Genomic DNA, 22214 nt, shown 5'->3' on the forward strand with positions numbered 1-22214 from the left:
TCAATTACTTATGAAATTTTATAATCATAATTAAAATAAATTTTAAAAATAATTACTAAAAAATTAAATATAATGTAAATAAGTTATTGGATTCATAATATAACAATCGAATATAAATACACAAAAGCAATCTAAATATTTAATTAATTTCTATCAAATATTTAAAAAATATTATATAAAATCAATTAATTAATAACGTTATTAATTTCCATGATTATTTTTAATATTATACTAGTGATTATTAAATTTAGAACAATCAAATAATGAAATAAATTATTAAATGGTTAGTTTTGTTGATAAATTATTAAATATATAAGTAATGATAATTTAATCTCAAGAGTTAATAAAAGTAAAAGTACTAATTTAATTTAATTATAGATAATAAATAAATTTCAAGTAAATCATAAATAAAAAATTAATTAATTAATATTAAGTGTAAATAAAAAATAAAAAATATATATAAATAAAAATCTCATGAATGGATAATTTTTTTCTTTAAATCTTGTCAGGTCTAAACCCATACATAAATTAATTATTAATCCTGTTATTTTAGATTCAAATTTAAATCTAATCCTCCTCAAACCAATCTAGAACTTGCCAAATATAAGATAAATGTTTAATTCTAAAATTAATCCAATCCTATACTTAATCCTAGCATCCGAACAATGGCTTATATTCTCAAAGGGGTGTTCAGAATCCGATCCGATCCATTTAATCCGTCTGATCCGTAAAAATCTGGTCCGTATAAATCCGATCCATGGATTGGTGGATTGGATTGGATTGAAATTTTAAAAATCCGCAGTCGGTGGATTGGATATGGATTTACTTTTGTGAATCCGCAAAAATCCGTGAATCCGCAAAAAAAAAATATTTATTTATTTATTTTAAAAAATATTATAAATATGATATTACGTAATTACATAAACACCATAATATAATTTAGCCATTATTTAATAAAAATAAAAAATATCAAATCGGCGGTCAAAAACTCTTGAAATAAAGTCATCCTCATCCAAAACCAAAACTAAAGTAACGTAAAGCTTTTGTCAAAAAAAAAAAAAGTAACAATGACATAAAGCCAAAAGTAAATTAGATAACGCCAAAAGCCCAAAAGTAAACTAGCATTAGCATAACCCAAAATCACAAATCAGTGGTCACGACCAACAATCTGCAAACGAAAAAAAAAACCCTAAGTTGCTTCCTGCTTCCCTGCCATCACAGTCACATGCACGATTCCGACGAGTACTATTAAACTTTACCACGGTGTTTCTATCTCCTTCTCCAGGTACAGTGCTCGTAAAACATTCTCTTAATTTATTATTTTGATTTTATCTTCGATAACATTTGTTTTAATTTTTTTAATTATTATTATTTATCTTCTTTTTTATCAATGGTGACTTGGGATAATGATTTTGATATCCTTTTATTAATAATAAGGTTGTTGGGGATCGAGGGAGAGAATTATTTGTTGATTGCATGTCTTAATTCGATTGCATTTGCTTTTTGTTCTGTGGTAAAACTGAATCTGTTAATTTCTTGTTTGATGGGCTATTTTTTTTAAAAATGAAGATTAAAGAGTTGTTGTGGGGGGTGGTTAAATCATGTTGCTTCTGTGGATCTAACAATCATATTGCCTTTTCTGAATGCAACACACGAATTTCGCGATTTTTCTTTTTGAATTGGCTTCTTTTACTTTTCCTAACTAAACTCTTTTAAGCTTAATTTGTTCCTGTCATTTTTCGTAATTAATTCTAATGATTTTTCATATTGGTGGTGTAGATGACTTCTCAATTTGATAAAGGAAAACGCGTAGCTGTAGATTCAGCCCCCCCAAGTTCTAAATCATCCAGTAATGCTGAAGGTACGCCCAATAAATCCACTACTTCAGAAGCTTGGGAGTATTTTATCCAATTAAGTTCTGATCCACTGCATCCTAGATCCAAATGTCGATATTGTGGAAAAGAATATAAATGTGGTTTTAATAAAGGAACATCTAATTTATTGGGTCATATAAGAGAGAGATGTCTAAAATATCCTAGTCGAGCTCGAGTGGACAAAAAACAAAAAACTTTGTCTTACCAACCAGTGAAAATTGGAGAGTCGTGTAACCTTGTATCAACGACCTATAATGTTGAGGCTTGTAGGGAAGCAATTGCTAAGTTTATTATAAAAGATGAGATGTCATTTAGAGTTGTAGAGGGTGAAGGGTTTAGGGAAATGTTGGGAGTTTTTTAAAATAGATTTAAAGTACCATCTTGCACTACTATTGCTCGTGATATTTTGCAACTTTACAAAAAAACAAAGAAAGATTTGACTGATTTTTTTGTTAGTAGTCATCAAAGAGTTTGCCTCACTACAGACACATGGACTTCAGCTCAAAATCTTTGTTATATGTGTCTTACAGCTCACTTTATTGATGATAATTGGACATTGCATAAAAAAATATTGAATTTTTGCCAAGTTGCTGACCATAAAGGTGAAACAATTGGTAGGCAAATTGAAACATGCCTATTAGATTGGGGTATTGAGAGAGTTTTTATAGTAACGGTTGATAATGCTTCTTCTAATGATGGTGTTGTCTTTTATTTGTCAAAAGTTGTGAACAATTGGAATAGTGCAATCTTAGGGTGTCAAAATATGCATTTGAGGTGTAGTGCACATATATTAAATCTCATTGTTGCAGAGGGGTTAAAAGAGTATCATCAGTCGATTTCTAAAATTCGCAATGTTGTAAGATTTGTTAGATCTTCACCTTCTAGGATACAAAAGTTTAAGGCATATGCAGAGCGAGAGAAAATTTCTTCAAATAAGTTGTTGTGTCTAGATGTCGTAACTAGATGGAATTCCACTTTTTTTATGTTAGAGGCTGCTGAAAAGTATGAAAAAGTATTTAATCGGTTAGAGCTTCATGATGCACAATACATTCGTGAGTTTTGTTTGAGTGAGTCAAAAACGTGTCCTTCGTCAATTGATTGGGAATATGCTCATTATTTCATTAAATTCTTGAAGGTTTTTCATGATGCCACTTTGACATTTTCGGGTTCTTTATATGTGACATCCAATAATTTTTTGCGCCAATTATGTTTGATTCATACACAATTGCAAGCTTGGAGGGATAGTAAGGATTTATTTTTGAAGATAATGGCTGAAAATATGAAAAAGAAGTATGATAAGTATTGGGGAAATTATGAAACAATCAACCCTTATTTGTTTGTTTCTATTTTGCTTGAGCCTCGACATAAAGAACGGTTTTTGAGATATTGTTTTGTAGTGTTGTTTGGTGAATTTAAAGTTAATGAATTGGTTGTTAAAGTGCGGAATTATTTACATAGTTTATATGAGGAATACAAATTGCTTTATGGTGATGATGTGGAAGTAACGGATGTTGTCAATGATGAAAAAGATTTAGAGGTTGATATTGAGGTTGATGCTAGGCAAGTGTTTGATTCGGGTTATATGAGGATTTTAAAAGACAACACTTTTGTAGAGTGCAAAACAGAAGTGGATCTTTACTTGTTAGAATCATGTGAGAACCCAGAAAATGAGAGTTTTGATGTTTTGGATTGGTGGAAGATTAATTCTTCCAAATATCCAATTTTGTCTTATGTTGCTCGAGATATTTTGGCCATGCCTGTTTCCACTGTGGCATCTGAGTCAGCATTTAGCACTGGTGGGCGTGTTCTTGATCCACATCGGTGCTCACTATCTACAAGGACGGTGGAGGCATTAATTTGCATACAAAATTGGCTACGTTCAACTCCGATAAATCTTGATGAAGCAATAGATGAGATTGAACATATTGAGACAGGTAAAATGTAACAATTTAACTTTAATTTTATTTTTTTATTATTATTTGACTTTGTATTGTTATTCTATTTTAAAAATTGACATTTTTGTTATCTTATACGTACAGAGATTTTGGGAGCTGACAAGAACATATTTGATGAAGTTTGATGGCATTTGATGGGATATAAGGGTAAATATTTATTAATTTGTTTAGTAAATAAATTTTTTTATTTAATAAATTTTTTATTTGTTATTTATATCAATTATGTTTATTTTGTTTAGGCTAAAATACGAAGCACAAATTGGAGCTGGAAGTTTTTCCTTTTGGTGTGTTTTATTTTGAGACTTTCAATGTATTATTGTGGTTTTATTTGAACAATTAATTTTGATATTATATTAATATATTATTGTAATTTATTTGAACAATTAATTTTGGTGTGTTATATTTTAAAACTTTAAACATATTATTATAGTTTTATTTGAAATGATAATCTCGATGTGTTATATTTTGAAATTTTGAATGTATTATTAAAACAAACAATTAAATTGTTTAAATTTTATTCAATTTTAAATTTAATTGGTAGTAAAATTATTTTATATTAGATTTTTTTAATTTCATTATTTTATAGATTGAAGAGAACTAAAATTTTTAATTCGCAAATCAATTCGTAAAATGATGGATTTGGATATGGATTGAGTTAAATCCGTATCCGATCTGCAGACGTATGGATTGGATATAGATTGAGTTAAATCCGTATCCGATCCGCAGATGTATGGATTGGATTTGGATTGAATTTAATCAATCCGTGGATTGGATTGGATTGAAAAATTATAATCCGTAAAATTATGGATCGGATATGGATTGATGTCCAATCCGTAAAATCCAATCCGCGAACACCCCTACATCTTTAGGTTTTACAATATCAAAACTCAACTATATTGTTGTGTATAATATTATTTGTCAGTACCGTATAATTATAAATTCAACATAGAATCCGCATTTAAAAACTTCTTTAGAATTAGATTCACTAACAAGAAAATGCACTTCTTTAGAATTAGATTCACTGCAAGAATTTCCTATTTTTTGATAACTGTATACCTCAATAATAAATAAGTTTTCAATAATAACCAGAAATCTCTAATCATATTAACGTCGAAAATAAAATAAGAGATAAAAGATTACATATTTCAATATACTCTAGAACAAAATACACTATTTTAAAATTTTTAATTTTTTTTAATCTTTTACATCATATTAAATTATGTGTTTTTTTTTTTTTTAATCTTTTTAACTTGTTGCTTGTTGCTGACAGATTTATTCCCAAAGAAACAACAGTACTAGATTTTCATGACTGCTGCAGAATAGAGATTTATTACACGACAGAAGGCATTCTCATTCAACAAAAACAAAAAACGCCGCACTCTAAACATAACAACCAGAAGGTGCATGCACTAGCTAGCTTAGTTTAGTTCTTAAGCAGATAAAGCATCACAAAAACGTAAAACTAATAAAGACAGTACCATTATTACCATATTGGTAATTTTAACAGAGCTCAATTATTTTATGTTAATATTCTCATTCAGCGTAGCAGCAGTTTCCATAGACTCCGCCACTCCTCCGGGATGTGTCGTCAACTGCGGGCTATTCCTCCGCTCTGCGTTCACCACCGCCTCAGCATCCTGTCGCGTCACCACCTTCGCTGGCAAAGCTGCACTTGCGCCCTGCACATCACAGGCATCAACAATTATAATATATGTCCCCGGCCCCGTCCAATTCAAAATCATTATTTACTAGACAAGTTATTTAATAAACTAGTTACCGCCAGAACATCTCTAAGCTTTATCTTGTCTTCATCGCCGATCATTCCAGTGTTGTAGGCGGCCGCAGACTGAGCTGAAGCTGCGTAACCGCCTTGGGTTACAATGTTACTACCAGTCGCTCTCATTTCCGCTTCTCTGATTGCGGCAGCGTCGCTTAATTCCACTGGCTTGTCCCCGATTGTTTGCATTGTAGCTTCAAGGGCTTGTCCCACCGTAATCGCACCTTGTTGGGTCGTTGCCTCTGCTGCAACTTGGACGTATTGCCCAACAACCTTGCACAATATAGCATCGATCCATCATATTACACAATGCATTAAATATAGAGAGAGAGGGAGAGAGAGACACACACACATACTTACACCATCTAAGTTGTGCCATGGCTAGACAAGTAAACAAGCTCTAAGTTCGATGGGGGGCATAATGAAGAATAGTAATCTTCAAGTGGCCATAAGATAATTATTGTGAATTTACATGGATTGTGTGAAGCGAAAGAGAAGTGGGGACCTGTCCGTCAAGTGATTCAGTGATTATGCGGCCAGCAGGGATTTCAGTTCCAGTGATAGTGACGCCCTGATCAGCGGCGGCATCTCCACGGCTGACAAGACCAGCACGCTCGTTTATTCTTGCAGCGGATCGCATGACTTCGGCTTGTCCGCCTGGCTGTGTGCTTCCAAACGCCGCCGTTTCAGCGCTCTGCATCATCGCAGCATCCTGTGGTGCAACAGCTTTTGAAGCGAGTCCACCGGAGACATTGAAAACGTCATCGTATTTGATCGGACCACGCGGCTCCTGGCCTTCCCGAGGCCTTCGTGGCTCTTCCTGGCTCATTTTTTAACACTAACGATCGACGAATTCGTTGGCTGGAAAGGTGATAACTAACAAAGAAGACTATATAGAATGTTTGCAGTTTCATCTGTTTGATGCGGGAGTGGGACTCTACTAACTACAAGTGGCATCTTTGAGAAACGTGTCAAACGATTAATCGATTTGTTTGTTTTGAAGATGATTACATGTGGCAATTCATCCCGTTTATAAGAGTAAACGTGGTTGTTTGTCAACTTCGCTGTAAACGATTACGTTGATCTAGCTGCTGAAATTCTGATAGATAGACACTTGGCTCAGAACGTGTAGCTTGGCCGGGAATTAAAACCCTCCAATTCCTATCTTTATTTCCAAGGGCAAACCGGACACCATAATATGTATATAATATTGTTGATTTATTGATCCTTTCCTTTCTGATAGTTTAGTTTAGTTTAGTTTTCTTGGGATTGATATTGTATGTCACAATCGAAGATCATATTCTGTTATGCATGGAGAGCTTAGAGCAGAAATCTTATATAGAACTAGACTAGAATACCTCAATGAAGCTTAAAATGACCGGACACAGAGTGGGAAACTAAAAGCTTACTGACATGTGCACAAATGCAATTTCAGCTTAGTTGTTGGTACGTGATAGAGAATTCCAGATTCACAGAATATGTGCACATAGAAAAAGGCCACAACTCACATTATTAGAATTAAATCTAACATAGTAGCATATCCCAACACTCCATACATACATGAATATTAGAGCCACTAATACTTTTATGTCTTCATATATACTTTCAGAGTTACCAGTCTACTTTGACAACATTTTATAGTAACCATTGGAGGTGGAGATTATTCATCACGGCGACTTGCAACTTCCAAACCATTACCTGCGCATCACAACACAAATTTCAAAGATAGACCGTAACTGCAAAACCTCTAACCTCCAATCCAGAGTATCCGACAGATTTATGAGCAGTTAAGAATACCATAAAAGAAACTCAACCAAACATTCAAGACATGCGTTATCAAAAAGGCTAAAAAGGAAATGACATCTTGGAAAGACCTGAGTTGGGGGGTGGGGGAAAAGAAGAAGCAGTTGCATTAACCATTAGTCTTCTACTTGTGGATTTTTTAACAGGGTTAAGGAAATAATACAGAGAACAAGACTTACCATCTGGATCAAAGAAGAAGACTTGCTTGACCTTCCCATCCGGTAGGGACCTCTGGAAAGTCTGGATTCCCTTCTCCTACAAAATCAAATTCCAGTCATCCACTTTGTCTAGAAAATAGGTCCTCTGTTTACCATAATAAAAGTAACAAAAAATGCCTACGCTTGTTGATTACAAACAAAAGGTAGGAGTATCTAGCCACTTCTCATTCAACCAATACATAACCTCACAAAAGAAAATAAAAATTCCAATTTTTTTTTTTTTTTGGGAGTTCTCTAAGACACACTACCACCAATGCATTGAAGGTTTAAGTTTTAAGAGCAAAGCATCTTATACTCTCCTTTTATCCTAGGAGAAATCTCTCAATCACATTAGTTCATGAACAACGACTATGACAATCAATAATAAACTTTGGTCAACCAAAAAGTTGTAGCTTAACTTGATTGCCAGAACTTCTAGTAACACAAATAGGTCACCATCTTCTGATCACCCCTCATTTGACAATACAACAACAAGAAGAAAACAACCAAAACTCAAGAATTGTAAACTCTCTGCTTCAGAATTTCCAAAACTAAAGAATTGTAAACTCCCAGCTTCAAACATTGCGTCAATTTGCATTGCATTCATGATTAATCTGGTTTGACTTGAATTTTGAACACCCTATATAATTATTCTTCAGATTCATCAATTTGCTATTTTAAAACATATTGTCTTCCTAATAACATTACTAAAGACAAACTATATATATATTAGTAGTTTTCTGGTTCGAGATCATAAAGTGCGGAAAACGTTTAAACCGCACGGTTTATGCGTTTTTCCAAACGTTCCCGCATTTTAAAATTTCAGACTGGAATATTTCTCATATATATATATATATGTTCCCAACAATCAATTACTTTATTAAAGTCTTCAATTATGAATTCTTCTGTGTTCACAACATGCTTTGAATCACTAGTCTTCTCGGAAGAAAAGCTAGAAAAGGAAGATGCTCTACAGAATAGAGAATCCATGGATAAAAACCTATATTCTAGTTTTAGTCCTGTAGGTATGGCTACAATCCAAGGCTAAGAATTGGTTTTACTGCCCTTCAACCAAATCGGGACTTACGACCAAATGCTACCAAGGCACCCAGAGGTAAACACTCACCACACGAACAATGTTCAACTAAAACACAAGTCTTTAAACACAAAGTCTCTATCCTATATTACACTATCCTTCCCGTGGCTCTGATACCAGAAGGAAATGTGGATCGAAGGATGGATGTGAATTAAGCAAAATTCATAAATTTATAAATTGGCAATTAAAGTTTCATTAATTAATATAAATTGGTACCAGTAGTACGTGGCGTTGGGTCCAGGTCGATGCAGAACTTAATCTGCCTTTGGGACCAGATCTGACTTAGAACAGATCAATATCCCGCACGTTCTGTTTTCCAACCGATATACTAGAAGGCAAATTTAAAATTTTTAAACTACTTTAAGCAAACCTAAGCAACACAAGGCTCATAGATAATACTAGATTTGGATCCCAAAAATAGTATTCTGATTGAATGGAGGGAGAAGAGAAGATACAACTAAGGGCAGAGATTCGGTCTCTTTGCCTTAGAGAAATGTAGCAGGTTTTATGAAAATTAAAACTTTAAATTAATTACAGAAATTTAATCATACAATTGAACTGTAAAACTTACAAGTGAAATTGCTTGTATCCTTGAATCTTTAAGAAGATTTATTACAGAAGGAAATAGATGGGAATATATTTAAGACAGGAAAATTTCCTTGATGTCTTAAGATTCCCAGAAATTTTACAAGAAAAAGAAAATTTCCTTTGAGAGAGTGCTTTGGCCTTTGAGAGCTTCCCCGAAAACAACATCTGTCTTCTTTCTTTCTTTAGACTCCTTAAATAGATATTTTGGACGACATGATACTATTGATTCACATGCATGGTTGGTGGAGCGGGTCCTCCTTGACATGTGGGGGACAACATCATGGGCCTTCTTTATGACTTTAGCTTTGATGGCTTGTGCTGTAGCTTCACATGCGAAGATAGTGGCGACAACATTATCCGCTTTTGAAGATGCTTCACGTGGGTGAACTTTGGCAAAAGGTCTTTACGTGGTAACAGTAACTTTTGCTTTATGAAAAATTACAAAGAAAATTCAAATGATAACTACAAGGATAAAAATACAATACAGATAAATGATAATTACAATACTGAATATGAAAAGGAAGGGAAAATTACTTTTTTTTTTTTTTACATTCAAATAATTACAAATGGCTAATAATTACAGATGGCTTTAAAAATGCTTTATTGGAGAAAATATTTCGAAGTAGTCATTTTCGTTATCATCTCCAAGGGAAATGAACGGCTCAGCTTCACCAGAAGAACTTGAACCAGAACTTGCAACTGATGGTTATGATCTCGAGGCAAGGAGCTGTTGCATGACTTTAAAATATTCCTCTTCAGTTTTTGCACTGGCCAAGAGAGACTAGGCTTTCGTTCTTTGAGCGAGGAATGTGCTTTGGGCTTTAATATCTTGAATACTTGGGGCAAGGAGGCCTTTTGAGGAAAGCCAAGCTTGAACTGTGGCTTCTGAAAGTTTGGACTGCTCATCAAACTTAGACCACCATTTAACTTTAAAGGTTCTTTATAAAATAAGTTGGGCTTCGTGAGTGTAGTAATTGAAATTCCACATCCAAACCCAAGGAAGAAAGAAATTTGTACAGAAACAAAGAAAATGAGGAAATCTTTTCTCGGACTCTGAAGGAACATAATGGGCTTTAAAAAGATTTAGACAGTGGATGGCGTTATGGGTAAGAATATCTGGGCTTGGCCCAAAATAGTTCCACCATTGTTGAAACCAGTTTGGAAGACTTTAGACGGTTATTTTTGAATTGAAAAAAAAAAACCAAGAATGGGTCTTTTTTGGGTTTTGAATAAAAAATGTATTAAACCAGGCTTGTTGATAATCCCAATAGGAAAAAGATAAGCAATGGTTTAAGCTTCTTCGAAAATTAGCAGGAAAGGTCTTTGGTTTGTGGAGTTGGTCGTTCCACTACTTTGGGCTCAAAACTTTAAGAATGGTTGCCGTGGAATAGGCAGGCTCAGAATGAGATTCACTGAGGAAGAAATGTTTGAATTTTACAGACTCAGTGAATTCTAAAATGTCTTGATAGAAAGACTGGGGTTTTGACAAATCCCATGGTTTGAAAAACCAACCTTTCGGGAAAATCTTTAAAATTGCTTGAAATGAATCAGAGTGATAAAAACCATCTTCCAATCCAATATATCTGCGTAATTTTCAGATAGGTTTTTATCCATGGATTCTCTACTCTGTAGAGCATCTTCCTTTTCTAACTCTTCTTCCGGGAAGACTAGTGATTCAAAGCGTGTTGTGAACACAGAAGAATTCATAATTGAAGACTTTAATAAAGTAATTGATTGTTGGAAACTTCCTAAGGTTTCTAAAGAAATGATTTACAAAACAAAAAAGCTTGATTTTCCTCAGCCATGCCAATCAAGTCTTGGATTGACATAGTTGAAGAACAAGAGCAACAAGAAGCCCAGTCTAAAGCTATTGCCTCTCAAGAACAAGTACATGAATGGATGAAATCCATCTCTAAATCTACTATGTAGAGCATCTTCCTTTTCTAGCTCTTCTTCTGAGAAGACTAGTGATTCAAAGCGTGTTGTGAATACAGAAGAATTCATAATTGAAGACTTTAATAAAGCAATTGTTGTTGGGAACTTCCTAAGGTTTCTAAAGAAATGATTTACAAAACAAAAAAGCTTGATTTTCCTCAGCCATGTCAATCAAGTCTTGAATTGACATAGTTGAAGAACAAGAGCAACAAGAAGCCCAGTCTAAAGCTATTGCCTCTCCAGAACAGGTACATGAATGGATGAAATCCATCTCTAAATCTCCTGAGCTTATGCTCGCCTTACAATGGATGCCCTAATTTTCAGAATATCCTACAAAGACATGATATCTGCGTTTACCAATACAAAACATCTATTTCAGTCAAAAAGAGATGAAACTCTTCTCTTACAGACTGACTTGTCTAAAGCCAATACAGCTATTCCTAGACCAATCCAATGGAAGGATGTGAACCTCCCTGAAGAATGGATCTTAGAAGGAGCCACTGAACCAGTGATTCTGTAGAATTCTGTAGAATAACTGTAAAATTCTGTAGAATGAGCAAAAAGCTGTAGAATGAGCTTGGCCTTAATGAAGAAATACTTTCTAAAGTAGCTCTTTTGCTTCTAGAGTCTTCTGACTCTGAGTCTTCCATGACGGGAGACAGTGAGCCTCTACAGGTTGATAAGTTAATTGACTCAGATACATCTGTATCTAGTGATAGTGATTCTGATACAGAATCCTATTTAAAGACAAAAAAGCTCAATGTGTTGACTAAAGAACAAGAAACTCTTCTTGAGCTAATTTAACACATTTCTGACCCTACTCTTCAAAAGGAATATCTTGATAAGCTTCTAAAAACCTTAGAACTAGGTGATAAAGCAGAAACTTCTACAACCCCTACCATTAAAAAGAATACATATGACCTAACTGAAATCTTGGATAAAAAGAAAACAAAGAAAACAATTTCCAATATCCAAGACTTACAAAGAGAGATTAAAGAAATCAAATTTGAGATAAAGGAGTTGAAAGAAAAACAAAAGAATTAGACTCTGAAACCATTCAACTTCTCCTACAAAAACAACTCCAGGATAATTCTGATAAAGAATCAGAATCTGTTGATGGTGATAATGGAGAACAAAGTCTAGAAAACATTGAATCCATACCCAATGATTTTCTTTTTGCGTTAAAACAAATCACCACAAGAAAATATTTGATTAAAATCACCTTAATTCTTTCTAAAAACTTTGAAATTGACACCATTGCCTTTTTTGATACTGGTGCCGATTTAAATTGCATTAAAGAAGACATTGTCCTTAAAAGATTTCATGAAAAAACAACTGAAAGACTTTCTGCCGCCAATAATTCAAAATTAAAAGTCAAATCTAAAGTTGACGCCTCTATTCATAACAATGGTTTTGAATTCATAACTTCTTTTATTCTTACAAATGACATACATCATACTATCATTTTAGAAACCCCCTTTATCAATCTCATTACTCCCTATACTGTCAATTATGATGGTATCTCTTTTAAAGCAAAAACCAAAAAACTTGTTTCTTCTTTTATTGAAAAACCTAAAACAAGAAATTTGAATATTGTTAAAGCTTATTCTGTTTATCAGAACCAAATCCATGCACTCCTCAAATAAAAACAAAATGACCTGATTTGTTTAAAAAAATATTTGAGTTTACAAAAAATCGAAAACCAATTACAAAATAAATTTATAAAAAGAAAAATCTCCGATTTTAAAGATCTCATTGAAAAAGAAATATGTGCGGATCTACCATCTGTTTTTTGGAACAGAAAACAACATTTGGTTGATTTACCTTATGAAAACTCTTTTGATGAAAAACAAATACCTACCAAAGCCCGTCCAATCCAGATGAACATTGAGTTGGAACAACATTGCAAAGATGAGATAAAAGATTTAAAATCAAAAGGACTCATTGTAAAATCTAGGTCTCCATGGTCTTGTGCCGCTTTCTATGTCAACAAAAACTCTGAAATAGAAAGAGGAACACCTAGACTTGCAATAAATTATAAACCCTTAAATAAAGCATTAAAATGGATTAGGTATCTCATACCTAATAAAAAAGATTTGCTCCAGAAACTGCATTCTGCATTCATTTTTTCAAAATTTAATATGAAATCTAGATTTTAGCAAATTCAAATTCATCCCAAAGACCGTTATAAAACTGCTTTTATTGTTCCTTTTGGACAGTATGAATGGACTGTAATGCCATTCAGATTAAAGAATGCTCATTCAGAATTTCAGAGAATTATGAATGATATTTATAATACTTTCTCTGAATTTTGCATTGTTTATATTGATGATGTGTTGATCTTTTCCCAAACAATTGATCAACACCTCAAACATCTAAAGACTTTTTACCTTGCCACTAGAAAGACTGGTTTAGCCATTTTTAGTTCTAAAGCTTCCTTGTTTCAAACAAGGATCAAGTTCTTTGGTCATTACATTTCCAAAGGAACCATTACACCTATTGAGCGATCTCTTATATTTGCTGATAAATTTCCTGATAAAATTCTTGATAAAACTCAACTGCAAAGATTTCTAGGTAGTTTAAATTATGTTCTTGATTTTTGTCCTAACATTAACAGAATGTCAAAATAATTTGCCTTCTAGTATATCGGCTGGAAAACAGAACGTGCGGGATATTAATCTGTTCTAAGTCAGATCTGGTCCCAAAGGCAGATTAAGTTCTACATCGATCTGGACCTAACGCCACGTACTACTGGTACCAATTTATATTAATTAATGAAACTTTAATTGCCAATTTATAAATTTATGAATTTTGCTTAATTCACATCCATCTTTCGATCCACATTTCCTTCTGGTTTGGATGTGGAACTTCAATTACTACACTCACGAAGCCTAACTTATTTTACAAAGAACCTTTAAAGTTAAATGGTGGTCTAAGTTTGATGAGCAGTCCAAACTTTCAGAAGCCACAGTTCAAGCTTGGCTTTCCTCAAAAGGCCTCCTTGCCCCAAGTATTCGAGATGTTAAAGCCCAAAGCACATTCCTCGCTCAAAGAACGAAGGCCCAGTCTCTCTTGGCCAGTGCAAAAACTGAAGAGGAATGTTTTAAAGTCATGCAACAGCTCCTTGCCTCGAGATCAGAACCATCAATGGCGAGTTATGGTTCAAGTTCTTCTGGTGAAGCTGAGCCGTTCATTTCCCTTGGAGATGATAACGAAGATGACTGCTTCGGAATATTTTCTCCAATAAAGCATTATTAAAGCCATTTGTAATTATTTGAATGTAAAAAAAAAAAAGTAATTTTCCCTTACTTTTCATATTCAGTATTGTAATTATCGTTTATCTGTATTGTATTTTTATCCTTGTAGTTATCATTTGAATTTTCTTTGTAATTTTCCATAAAGCAAAAGTTATTGTTGCCACGTGAAGACCTTTTGCCAAAGTTCACCCACGTGAAGCATCTTCAAAAGCGGATAATGTTGTCGCCACTATCTTCGCATGTGAAGCTACAACACAAGCCATCAAAGCTAAAGTCATAAAGAAGGCCCATGATGCTGTCCCCCACATGTCAATGAGGACCCGCTCCACCAACCATGCATGTGAATCAATAGTATCATGTCGTCTAAAATATCTATTTAAGGAGTCTAAAGAAAGGAAGAAGACAGAGGTTGTTTTCAGGGAAGCTCTCAAAGGCCAAAGCACTCTCTCAAAAGAATTTTCTTTCTTCTTCTTGTAAAATTTCTGGAAATCTTAAGACATTAAAGAAATTTTCATGTCTTAAATATATTCTCATCTATTTCCTTCTGTAATAAATCTTCTTAAAAATTCAAGGATACAAGCAATTTCACTTGTAAATTTTACAGTTCAATTGTATGTTTAAATTTCTGTAATTAATTTAAAATTTTAATTTTCATAAAACCTGCTACATTCCTCTAAGGCAAAGAGACCGGATCTCTGCCCTTATTTGTATCTTCTCTTCTTCCTCCATTCAATCAGAATACTATTTCTGGGATCCAGATCTAGTATTATCTATGAGACTTATGATGCTTAAGTTTGCTTAAAGTAGTTTAAAAATTTTAAATTTGTCTTCTAGTATATCGACTGGAAAATAGAATGTGCGGGATATTGATCTGTTCTAAGTCAGATCTGGTCCCAAAGGCAGATTAAGTTCTGCATCGATCTGGACCCAACACCATGTACTACTAGTACCAATTTATATTAATTAATGAAACTTTAATTGCCAATTTATAAATTTATGAATTTTGCTATATATATATATATATATATATATATATAGTAGTATTCTGGTCCAAAATTTTAAAGTGCAGAAAAACCCGAATACCTGTTCTTAAAGCTTTTCCAGACTTTCCGACACCTTTCAAATCCTAGATTGAAAATTATATATATATATATATAGTAGTATTCTGGTCCAAAATTTTAAAGTACAAAAAAACCCAAATACCTGTTCTTAAAGCTTTTCCGAACTTTCCGGCACCTTTCAAATCCTAGATTGAAAATTATATATATATATATTTGCATTATTTCTCCTGATCAGCAGGTATTACTACAATTGTTGCAATTTCCAGTAACAAATTTCAGTAAAAATCTTTTTCCTTTTCAGTAATAAAATTAATGTTAACTAAAATACTAACGACAAAAAGAAAAAACAAAGGTTAAAATAGAAAAAAAAAAAAAGAAGAAAAAAGAAATACCTTGAGAGTTTGCAGAAAGGAGTCAAAATCGGAGACGGTAAAGCAAATATGGTGACCGCGGGGGAGATGGCTAGGGTCGGCAGTGGGTGACGTGGTGCTGTACGGGCCTTCCGGAAGCTTCGTGCCGGGATTTCTTTCGATGAGGTGAAGAGCAAACGCTCCAGGCAAATTCAGCCATATGACCTTAAATTCTCCGAAATTCGGGGCTTCGATTTCCTCAAAGCCAAATATCTACACACAAAATAAAATAAACAAAAAAATTCAGTAGATTTTATAATCATTCTCTCTCAATAAAAAAAAATTGAAAACGCAAGTGATTTAATTTGGTTTTATAAAATATGCTTAATACCTCTTTGTAAAAGTCCGCGAGGCGCCTTATGTCTGAGGATTCTCTAGAGATGTGGTTGAGAGTCGCGCCTATGTTCACCGGCATTTCTGTGATTTATCGAAAAATCTCTGGTTCACTTGTTCTGTTTCTGTTCCTTCACTTTGTTTGTCGGGATGAAACGACGTCGGTTTCAAATATGACAAATTTAGAATCCAGAAACGCCTACGCACTGTATGTTATTTTTGTTCTTAGGCCAACTTTTATATGGCTTATAAAATAAGCTATTTGGCTTAGGCGTGCGTGGGTAGAAGTAGAACCGCACCGGACCCAAAAAAATTATGTGTTTTGGATTTTTTATAGTTCGTTTTGGTATGTCTTAAGCAGTTAATAAATAAAGTATACTCAAAAGACCCTCCTCACATGATTTGTCTCCACACGCTTTAACAAATTAGCTGAGTCTTGATGGGTAACTTGGCTAATGACCTAATTAGCTAAGGCATCTATATACGCTTGGCTATTTAGCTGAGTCTTCTAAGATGTCATGCTAATTAGCCAAAGTCGAAGTGGATGGATATATATTAATAGGTTATAATATTGTTTTTATTATTCGGTAAAAGTGATGATACAATCACGAATTGATGTGGTATTAATTTATTAATTAAATAAAAATATAAAATAATATAAATAAATTATATAGGCCAAGAGATATTTAATTCAATTAATCTTATCATGTCACATTAATTTATATAAAAATTTATAACTATAGCATTGCTCATTTGGTAAATTATACCGTCCAGTTTGGTGAAAATCTTAAAAGTTGAGTGTATACATACTCTCTCCAATTCATATCTCGAAATTCACATCCACAGTTATGCGCCATTAATTATATCATTTTAGCGATAGTTCATAATACCACGTCAATTGAAGCATATAAGTGATAATATGTATAATATGCTTTTATACGTACAGAAGAAGATTCACATCGATCTCTAATGTCACAACTAACAAGGCTTGCAGTCATGTTATTTATCGTAAACTAAAATTTTTGTTTTGAATAACACTCATTATTTTATTTTTTTTTTTGGGTTTTTAATTCATACGTGAGTGTTAAGAGCAACTAATATTTGCATGGCTTCGTTTATTTTTTCCCACTCTTCTACCTTTTAATAGTAGCAACAGATATATGTGCTACTCATATTATCTATAACTTGTGTATAAAAAAATTTCATTTTTCAAAATAACAATAAAGCGAAAATTAAGAGAATATGAACAAGCAAATACAAACAGCACTCCATTATTGATACATGATTATTAGAGCCACTAATGCTTGCGCGGCTTCATTTTTTAATTTATTATAGTCCCAAATTCCCAATGTCCCATGGCGGAGCGAGTTAGGCGCTTAGGCGAGCTGCCATTATTCACCATCAACAGGGGGTGCTCTGGACTTCCAATAAATTACCTGGCACAGATCATAGCCAAATTTTTTAAAATATAGGAGAAATTAATTATTTTTAACTGCAGAGATACATATTTTATAAATTTTCGGACTTAAATGTAAAATGTTGTAATCTTAAATCAGTGTTTTCTTTAGCGCATGTACAGGTTTCAGGGGGAAAAAAAAAATTACCATCAGGGTAGAAGAAGAATGTCGTTTGGCCCTCTCATCCGTTAGCGTATTTCCCGTGAAGAAAGTCTCAATTCCCTTCTCCTACAAAATTAATTAACCAAAATTCAATATAACCAATCAATTAGCCTCAAAGAAATGAAAACATAAATAAATAAATAAATACCTTGAGAGTTTGGACAAAGAAATCAAAATTGGAGAGAGTGAAGCAGAAATGGTGAGCACTTGGAAGATGGCGAATTCAACAATGGGAGGTGGAGAGTAGTAGGGCATTGATAATTGAGATTTAGTCTTTCTGGATAACGTGCATAGTGTAAACTCCCGCCAAATATAGCCACTTCACCTTAGTTCCTTCGATTTCAAAAGAAGCTGTTTCCTTGAAACCAAATAGCTACATTCGGAAAAAGAAAAAAAAAAAAAAAAGAGGTACACATTAGATTCATATGCATATTAATTAACTCATTACAGCTTCAAGTCTTGAACAAACTTTATAGTTAAAATAATAATAATAAATAATTAAACCCCTTGGTAGAAGTTGACGAAACGACTCATGTCTGAGGTTTCTCTGGCGACATCATCGAGAGTTACTCCTTCAGCTACTGGCATTTTTGGCTACTGCAGAATCAGAATTATTAGTGGAAGACACCTAATTATATGTTTCATGATTTTTTCTTTATTCGTACATATATATAATGCAAAAAAGCCCCGCTCCTTTGCAGTATTTTATTGGACAGTTGTTAAGGGAAAATAATTTTTCACATGTGCGTGTGTGCCAAATAGATACATCATTCGTTCGGTATCTGTTCAAAGATATAGAAATAAAATAGTAATAGTAATAATAATCATAATAATAATAAGTGTGATAGGCATGCATTTTTTTTATCTCAGAAAACAAAATCGGATCTTTATACTTTATATTATCAGATACAATAATGTAGTTAAATAGAGACATGTGGATGTCTATTATAATTTATATAAACGGACACGATATCCATGACTCTTTTTCTTTAAATAAAATCTGGACCCCAAAAAACAATGAGTTAATTATTCCAAAACTTGATTTGTCTGATCCCGTTCTGTTGCTCAATAATGCATTTATCATGTCAACAAACCATGCTTGCTCAGTATACCACCAACTCCAATTCAATTAAATATTTCAGAAATTTAAGCTAAAAAATCCATACCTGGGTTAAATCTGAACCTTTTCATCTTGTGCCCTCTAAATGCACTTTTTTTCAGTTTACAGCTTCTTCACCTTGGCACTCAACCGCTAGACCTTTTCTTCAGCTTGCGATCTTCTCTTTTCGGCTGGGGAGCCATGACAGAAATGGTCAAAATTGCAAACAATCACCAATAATCGCTACAGGAGCAGTACCCATCCCAGAAGCGATGAAACCGGTTGTTATCTCTCACAATGACTTCTCTCCCAACAATGCCCGATATAAACTTAAAGGCACTGTGGCAGTCTCCACAGATTCTCAGGTTCTTTGTGATCCGTATGGGTACTCCAGGTGGGATAGCTATAAGGCCAAACGCAAGGGCAATCTTCTCGCTGTGGTGCCCAACTTCTGTCATTTTTTCTTCCTCTTCTACATCATAGAGGGCAAAATTGGTGTCCGGTATGTAGCCGGCTGCCTTCATCTCCTCCCTCAGCTTAGTTAACATTGCCTGAATCTCAGTATTCCTTTCATGGGAAGTATCCTTTGCTTGGAAAATGTGGATCCTATTCTTTACCGATATCCAACTACAACCAGCTCCCTTTTTAATTCCAACATCCTTCATCTCCTTTCTCACAAGGTCAGCTTCTTCCCACCTGGATGAGTCTACAATGGTTAGCAAACAAGAATAACCTAACTACTCGTCTATTTTGGTAAGAAAAAATAAGAAGAAACCCGAAATTATTTACAACACTTTCAAATAAACCAACAATTGACATCGAAGGCAGACCAGCACAGCAGAAATAAGTGACTACTACGTAGTCTAAGAGAAGCAGCTAATTGCTCGTAAAGTGGATATCTTAGAATTTCGATCTTCAGTTTGTTATGAATAACCATACAGAATTTCATAACCTACCATGCTGTTATAACACCTGGCTGAAAATTAGGATATCTACGTCATAAGCAATATTACCTCTTCAACTCAAAGAATAACTACATTTTAGATTTTAAAGGATTCAGACAAACAAAGTTTTTATTTCTTGCTTGTTCTTGAATTTGAGATAATCAAACATTAAATCAGAAGGAACATGCAGATCAATCCCTCTTCCACATAAACAATATAAGTTTGCATGATGATGCTGAAAAGGCCACCAGTAAATCCAAAGCTGATAGTGCTTCAGTATACTTTAGCAAATGGATTCCTCAGAGAAACATTAGAAGACTGGAACTTCCAAGAAATTTTAACAAGGAAAAATAAACTAGAAAATTTGGTCAAGTTCAAAAAAGTGAAATTGAGGCAGTTATTGAAACTTCAATGCAGAAAGCAATAACAAGATAAGCTTTGAGCTGGCCTCACCTGCCAGTGGCTGCAAACATATTTGACAGTAGCACATGGTTGCCTGAGTCATTTGGATCAAGTTTGAATAAGTTATCAGCTGCAATCCTCCCCAACTCTGGCTTCCCGTACACCCTACAAGCATTTAAAAGTGCCCCCCAAACTGAAATTGTTGGGCGCATTGGCATTTCCTTAATAATCTCATAAGCACGGTCTACCAACCCTGCTCGTCCCAACAAGTCAACAACACAAGCGTAATGCTCTGCCCCAGGCTTAATCCCATATTTTAGTGTCATCGAATAAAAAATCTCCATTCCCTTTTCCACTGCACCCGCCCTACTACAAGCTGATAATACACACACCAAGGTCACATAATTCGGCACCGCCTCACACCTCATTGATGTCATTTCTTCAAAGGACGACAACGCCATGTCAGCATGCCCTTGGTGGGCGTATCCACCTATTATCGCATTCCAACAAACCAAGTTCCTCTCAGGCATTTTATTAAATGCAATCTCTGCATCCTCTATACTACCACACTTTCCATACATATCAACCAGTGCACTCCCAACAAAGATGTTCCCCTCAACACATGCCTTCACAGCAACTGCATGAACTGACCTTCCTAATTCAAGCCCTGCAATTCTAGCACAAGCACTGAGCACACTTGAAATCATAAAATCCTTAGGCTCAACCCCTTCTCTCCTTGCCGTTAGAAACATCCGACAACCATTCTCTTCCTCATAATTCTGTACATAAACAGCCAGCATTGAGCACCAAGAAACATCATTTTTGTCTATAATCCCATCAAAAACCGCTTTTGCCAAACCAACCTCATTACACTTCCCATAAAAATCAACAAGCCCATTGCACACCGACACATTCCCATCAAACCCACTTCTAACCAGAAATCCATGCAACTGCCTCCCTAACTGCAACAACAAACAATCTGAGCAAGCGTTCAGAAAAGCACAAAATGTGATCAAATCTGGCTCCCCACCAGTCCGACGGAGATTTATAAACGCATCAATCGCATTTTTCGGCCGCCCCCCAAGCACTGCATTGGAAATATAAGCATTCCAAGTGGCCAAATTTCTCTCGGGCATTTCATCGAACATTTTGTCCGCGTCATCTTTCAACCCAGTTTTGGAGTACATGTCGAAAGCGCTGCATCCCACGAATACATCATGTATCTGCCCGGACTTCAAAGCAAGGGCATGGAGTTGTTTCCCTGTGACGGGAATGTGAAGTGCAGACGAGGCCTTGAATAAACAAGGGAAAGTGAAATCATTAGGACTAATGCACTCAAGGCGCATGTTAGTGAAGTGGAGGAAAGCGGAGGTGAAATGGCCGTTTTGGACGAGGCCGGAGATAAGGGCGGTCCAGGATACGACGGTGCGGGAGCGGACGGGGGTGAGTTGGAGGACGAGTTGGGCTGGGTTGGGAAGGTCGAGTTTGGAGTACATGTTGATGAGGTAGTTGGAGAGGGTGGAGGGGACATGGTTGGCGAGGGTTCTGATGACGTAAGCGTGGACGACTCGGCCGAGTGACGATGAGCGAGTCGACACGGCGGTTTCGAGGAGGGTGCCGAGCGAGTCGGGAGCGTGGAAGGGCATTGGATTTGGTGGTGGGTTTTGGTCATGGCTGGTGGTGATGGCGCCAATGTAGACATATCAAAGGGTTTAGCCAGGGTTTATCGAAATATGCGGGGTTTAGAAGCCGGGTCAAAAAATTCAAAGAGGGTTTATTTTGGGAAAATGATAACGAGGTCCCCAATTTTTACCCAAATATACAAAAGAGGCTCAATATTTCGAGAATGGAAACATAACTCCCC

General features: G+C 34.8%; 3 protein-coding genes across 4 annotated transcripts; all 3 read right to left on the reverse strand.

Annotated features, from left to right (window-relative positions):
• Nucleotides 1–5249: 5249 nt before the first annotated feature.
• LOC18032975 (late embryogenesis abundant protein D-34) lies at nt 5250–6471 on the reverse strand. Its single transcript, XM_006419883.2, has 3 exons — nt 6112–6471; nt 5607–5879; nt 5250–5508 (listed from the first exon to the last, which is right to left on the reverse strand). The coding sequence occupies exons 1-3, from the start codon at nt 6433–6435 to the stop codon at nt 5344–5346; spliced, it is 762 nt and encodes a 253-aa protein (XP_006419946.1). The 5' UTR covers nt 6436–6471; the 3' UTR covers nt 5250–5343.
• A 614-nt stretch (nt 6472–7085) lies between these two features.
• Nucleotides 7086–16558, reverse strand: LOC18033260 (uncharacterized protein YwkD). Of its 2 annotated transcripts, XM_024184527.1 has the most exons (4): nt 16285–16542; nt 15936–16166; nt 7589–7664; nt 7086–7304 (listed from the first exon to the last, which is right to left on the reverse strand). In XM_024184527.1, the coding sequence occupies exons 1-4, from the start codon at nt 16366–16368 to the stop codon at nt 7267–7269; spliced, it is 429 nt and encodes a 142-aa protein (XP_024040295.1). In that variant the 5' UTR covers nt 16369–16542; the 3' UTR covers nt 7086–7266. The 2 variants fall into 2 exon arrangements, with proteins under 2 accessions (XP_024040295.1, XP_024040258.1); XM_024184490.1 differs by lacking the exons at nt 7086–7304; nt 7589–7664 and adding an exon at nt 9404–9716 and having other exon boundaries at nt 16285–16558.
• Nucleotides 16559–17534: 976 nt separating this feature from the next.
• On the reverse strand, nt 17535–22113 carry LOC18033412 (pentatricopeptide repeat-containing protein At4g14850). The gene is made up of 6 exons (XM_024189383.1): nt 20402–22113; nt 19072–19700; nt 18410–18502; nt 18054–18278; nt 17891–17971; nt 17535–17722 (listed from the first exon to the last, which is right to left on the reverse strand). The coding sequence occupies exons 1-2, from the start codon at nt 21994–21996 to the stop codon at nt 19235–19237; spliced, it is 2061 nt and encodes a 686-aa protein (XP_024045151.1). The 5' UTR covers nt 21997–22113; the 3' UTR covers nt 17535–17722; nt 17891–17971; nt 18054–18278; nt 18410–18502; nt 19072–19234.
• Between the last annotated feature and the right edge of the window lie 101 nt (nt 22114–22214).

Source organism: Citrus clementina, unplaced genomic scaffold, assembly GCF_000493195.1.
Source record: "Citrus clementina cultivar Clemenules unplaced genomic scaffold, Citrus_clementina_v1.0 scaffold_9, whole genome shotgun sequence".
NCBI classification, from domain to species: domain Eukaryota; kingdom Viridiplantae; phylum Streptophyta; class Magnoliopsida; order Sapindales; family Rutaceae; genus Citrus; species Citrus x clementina.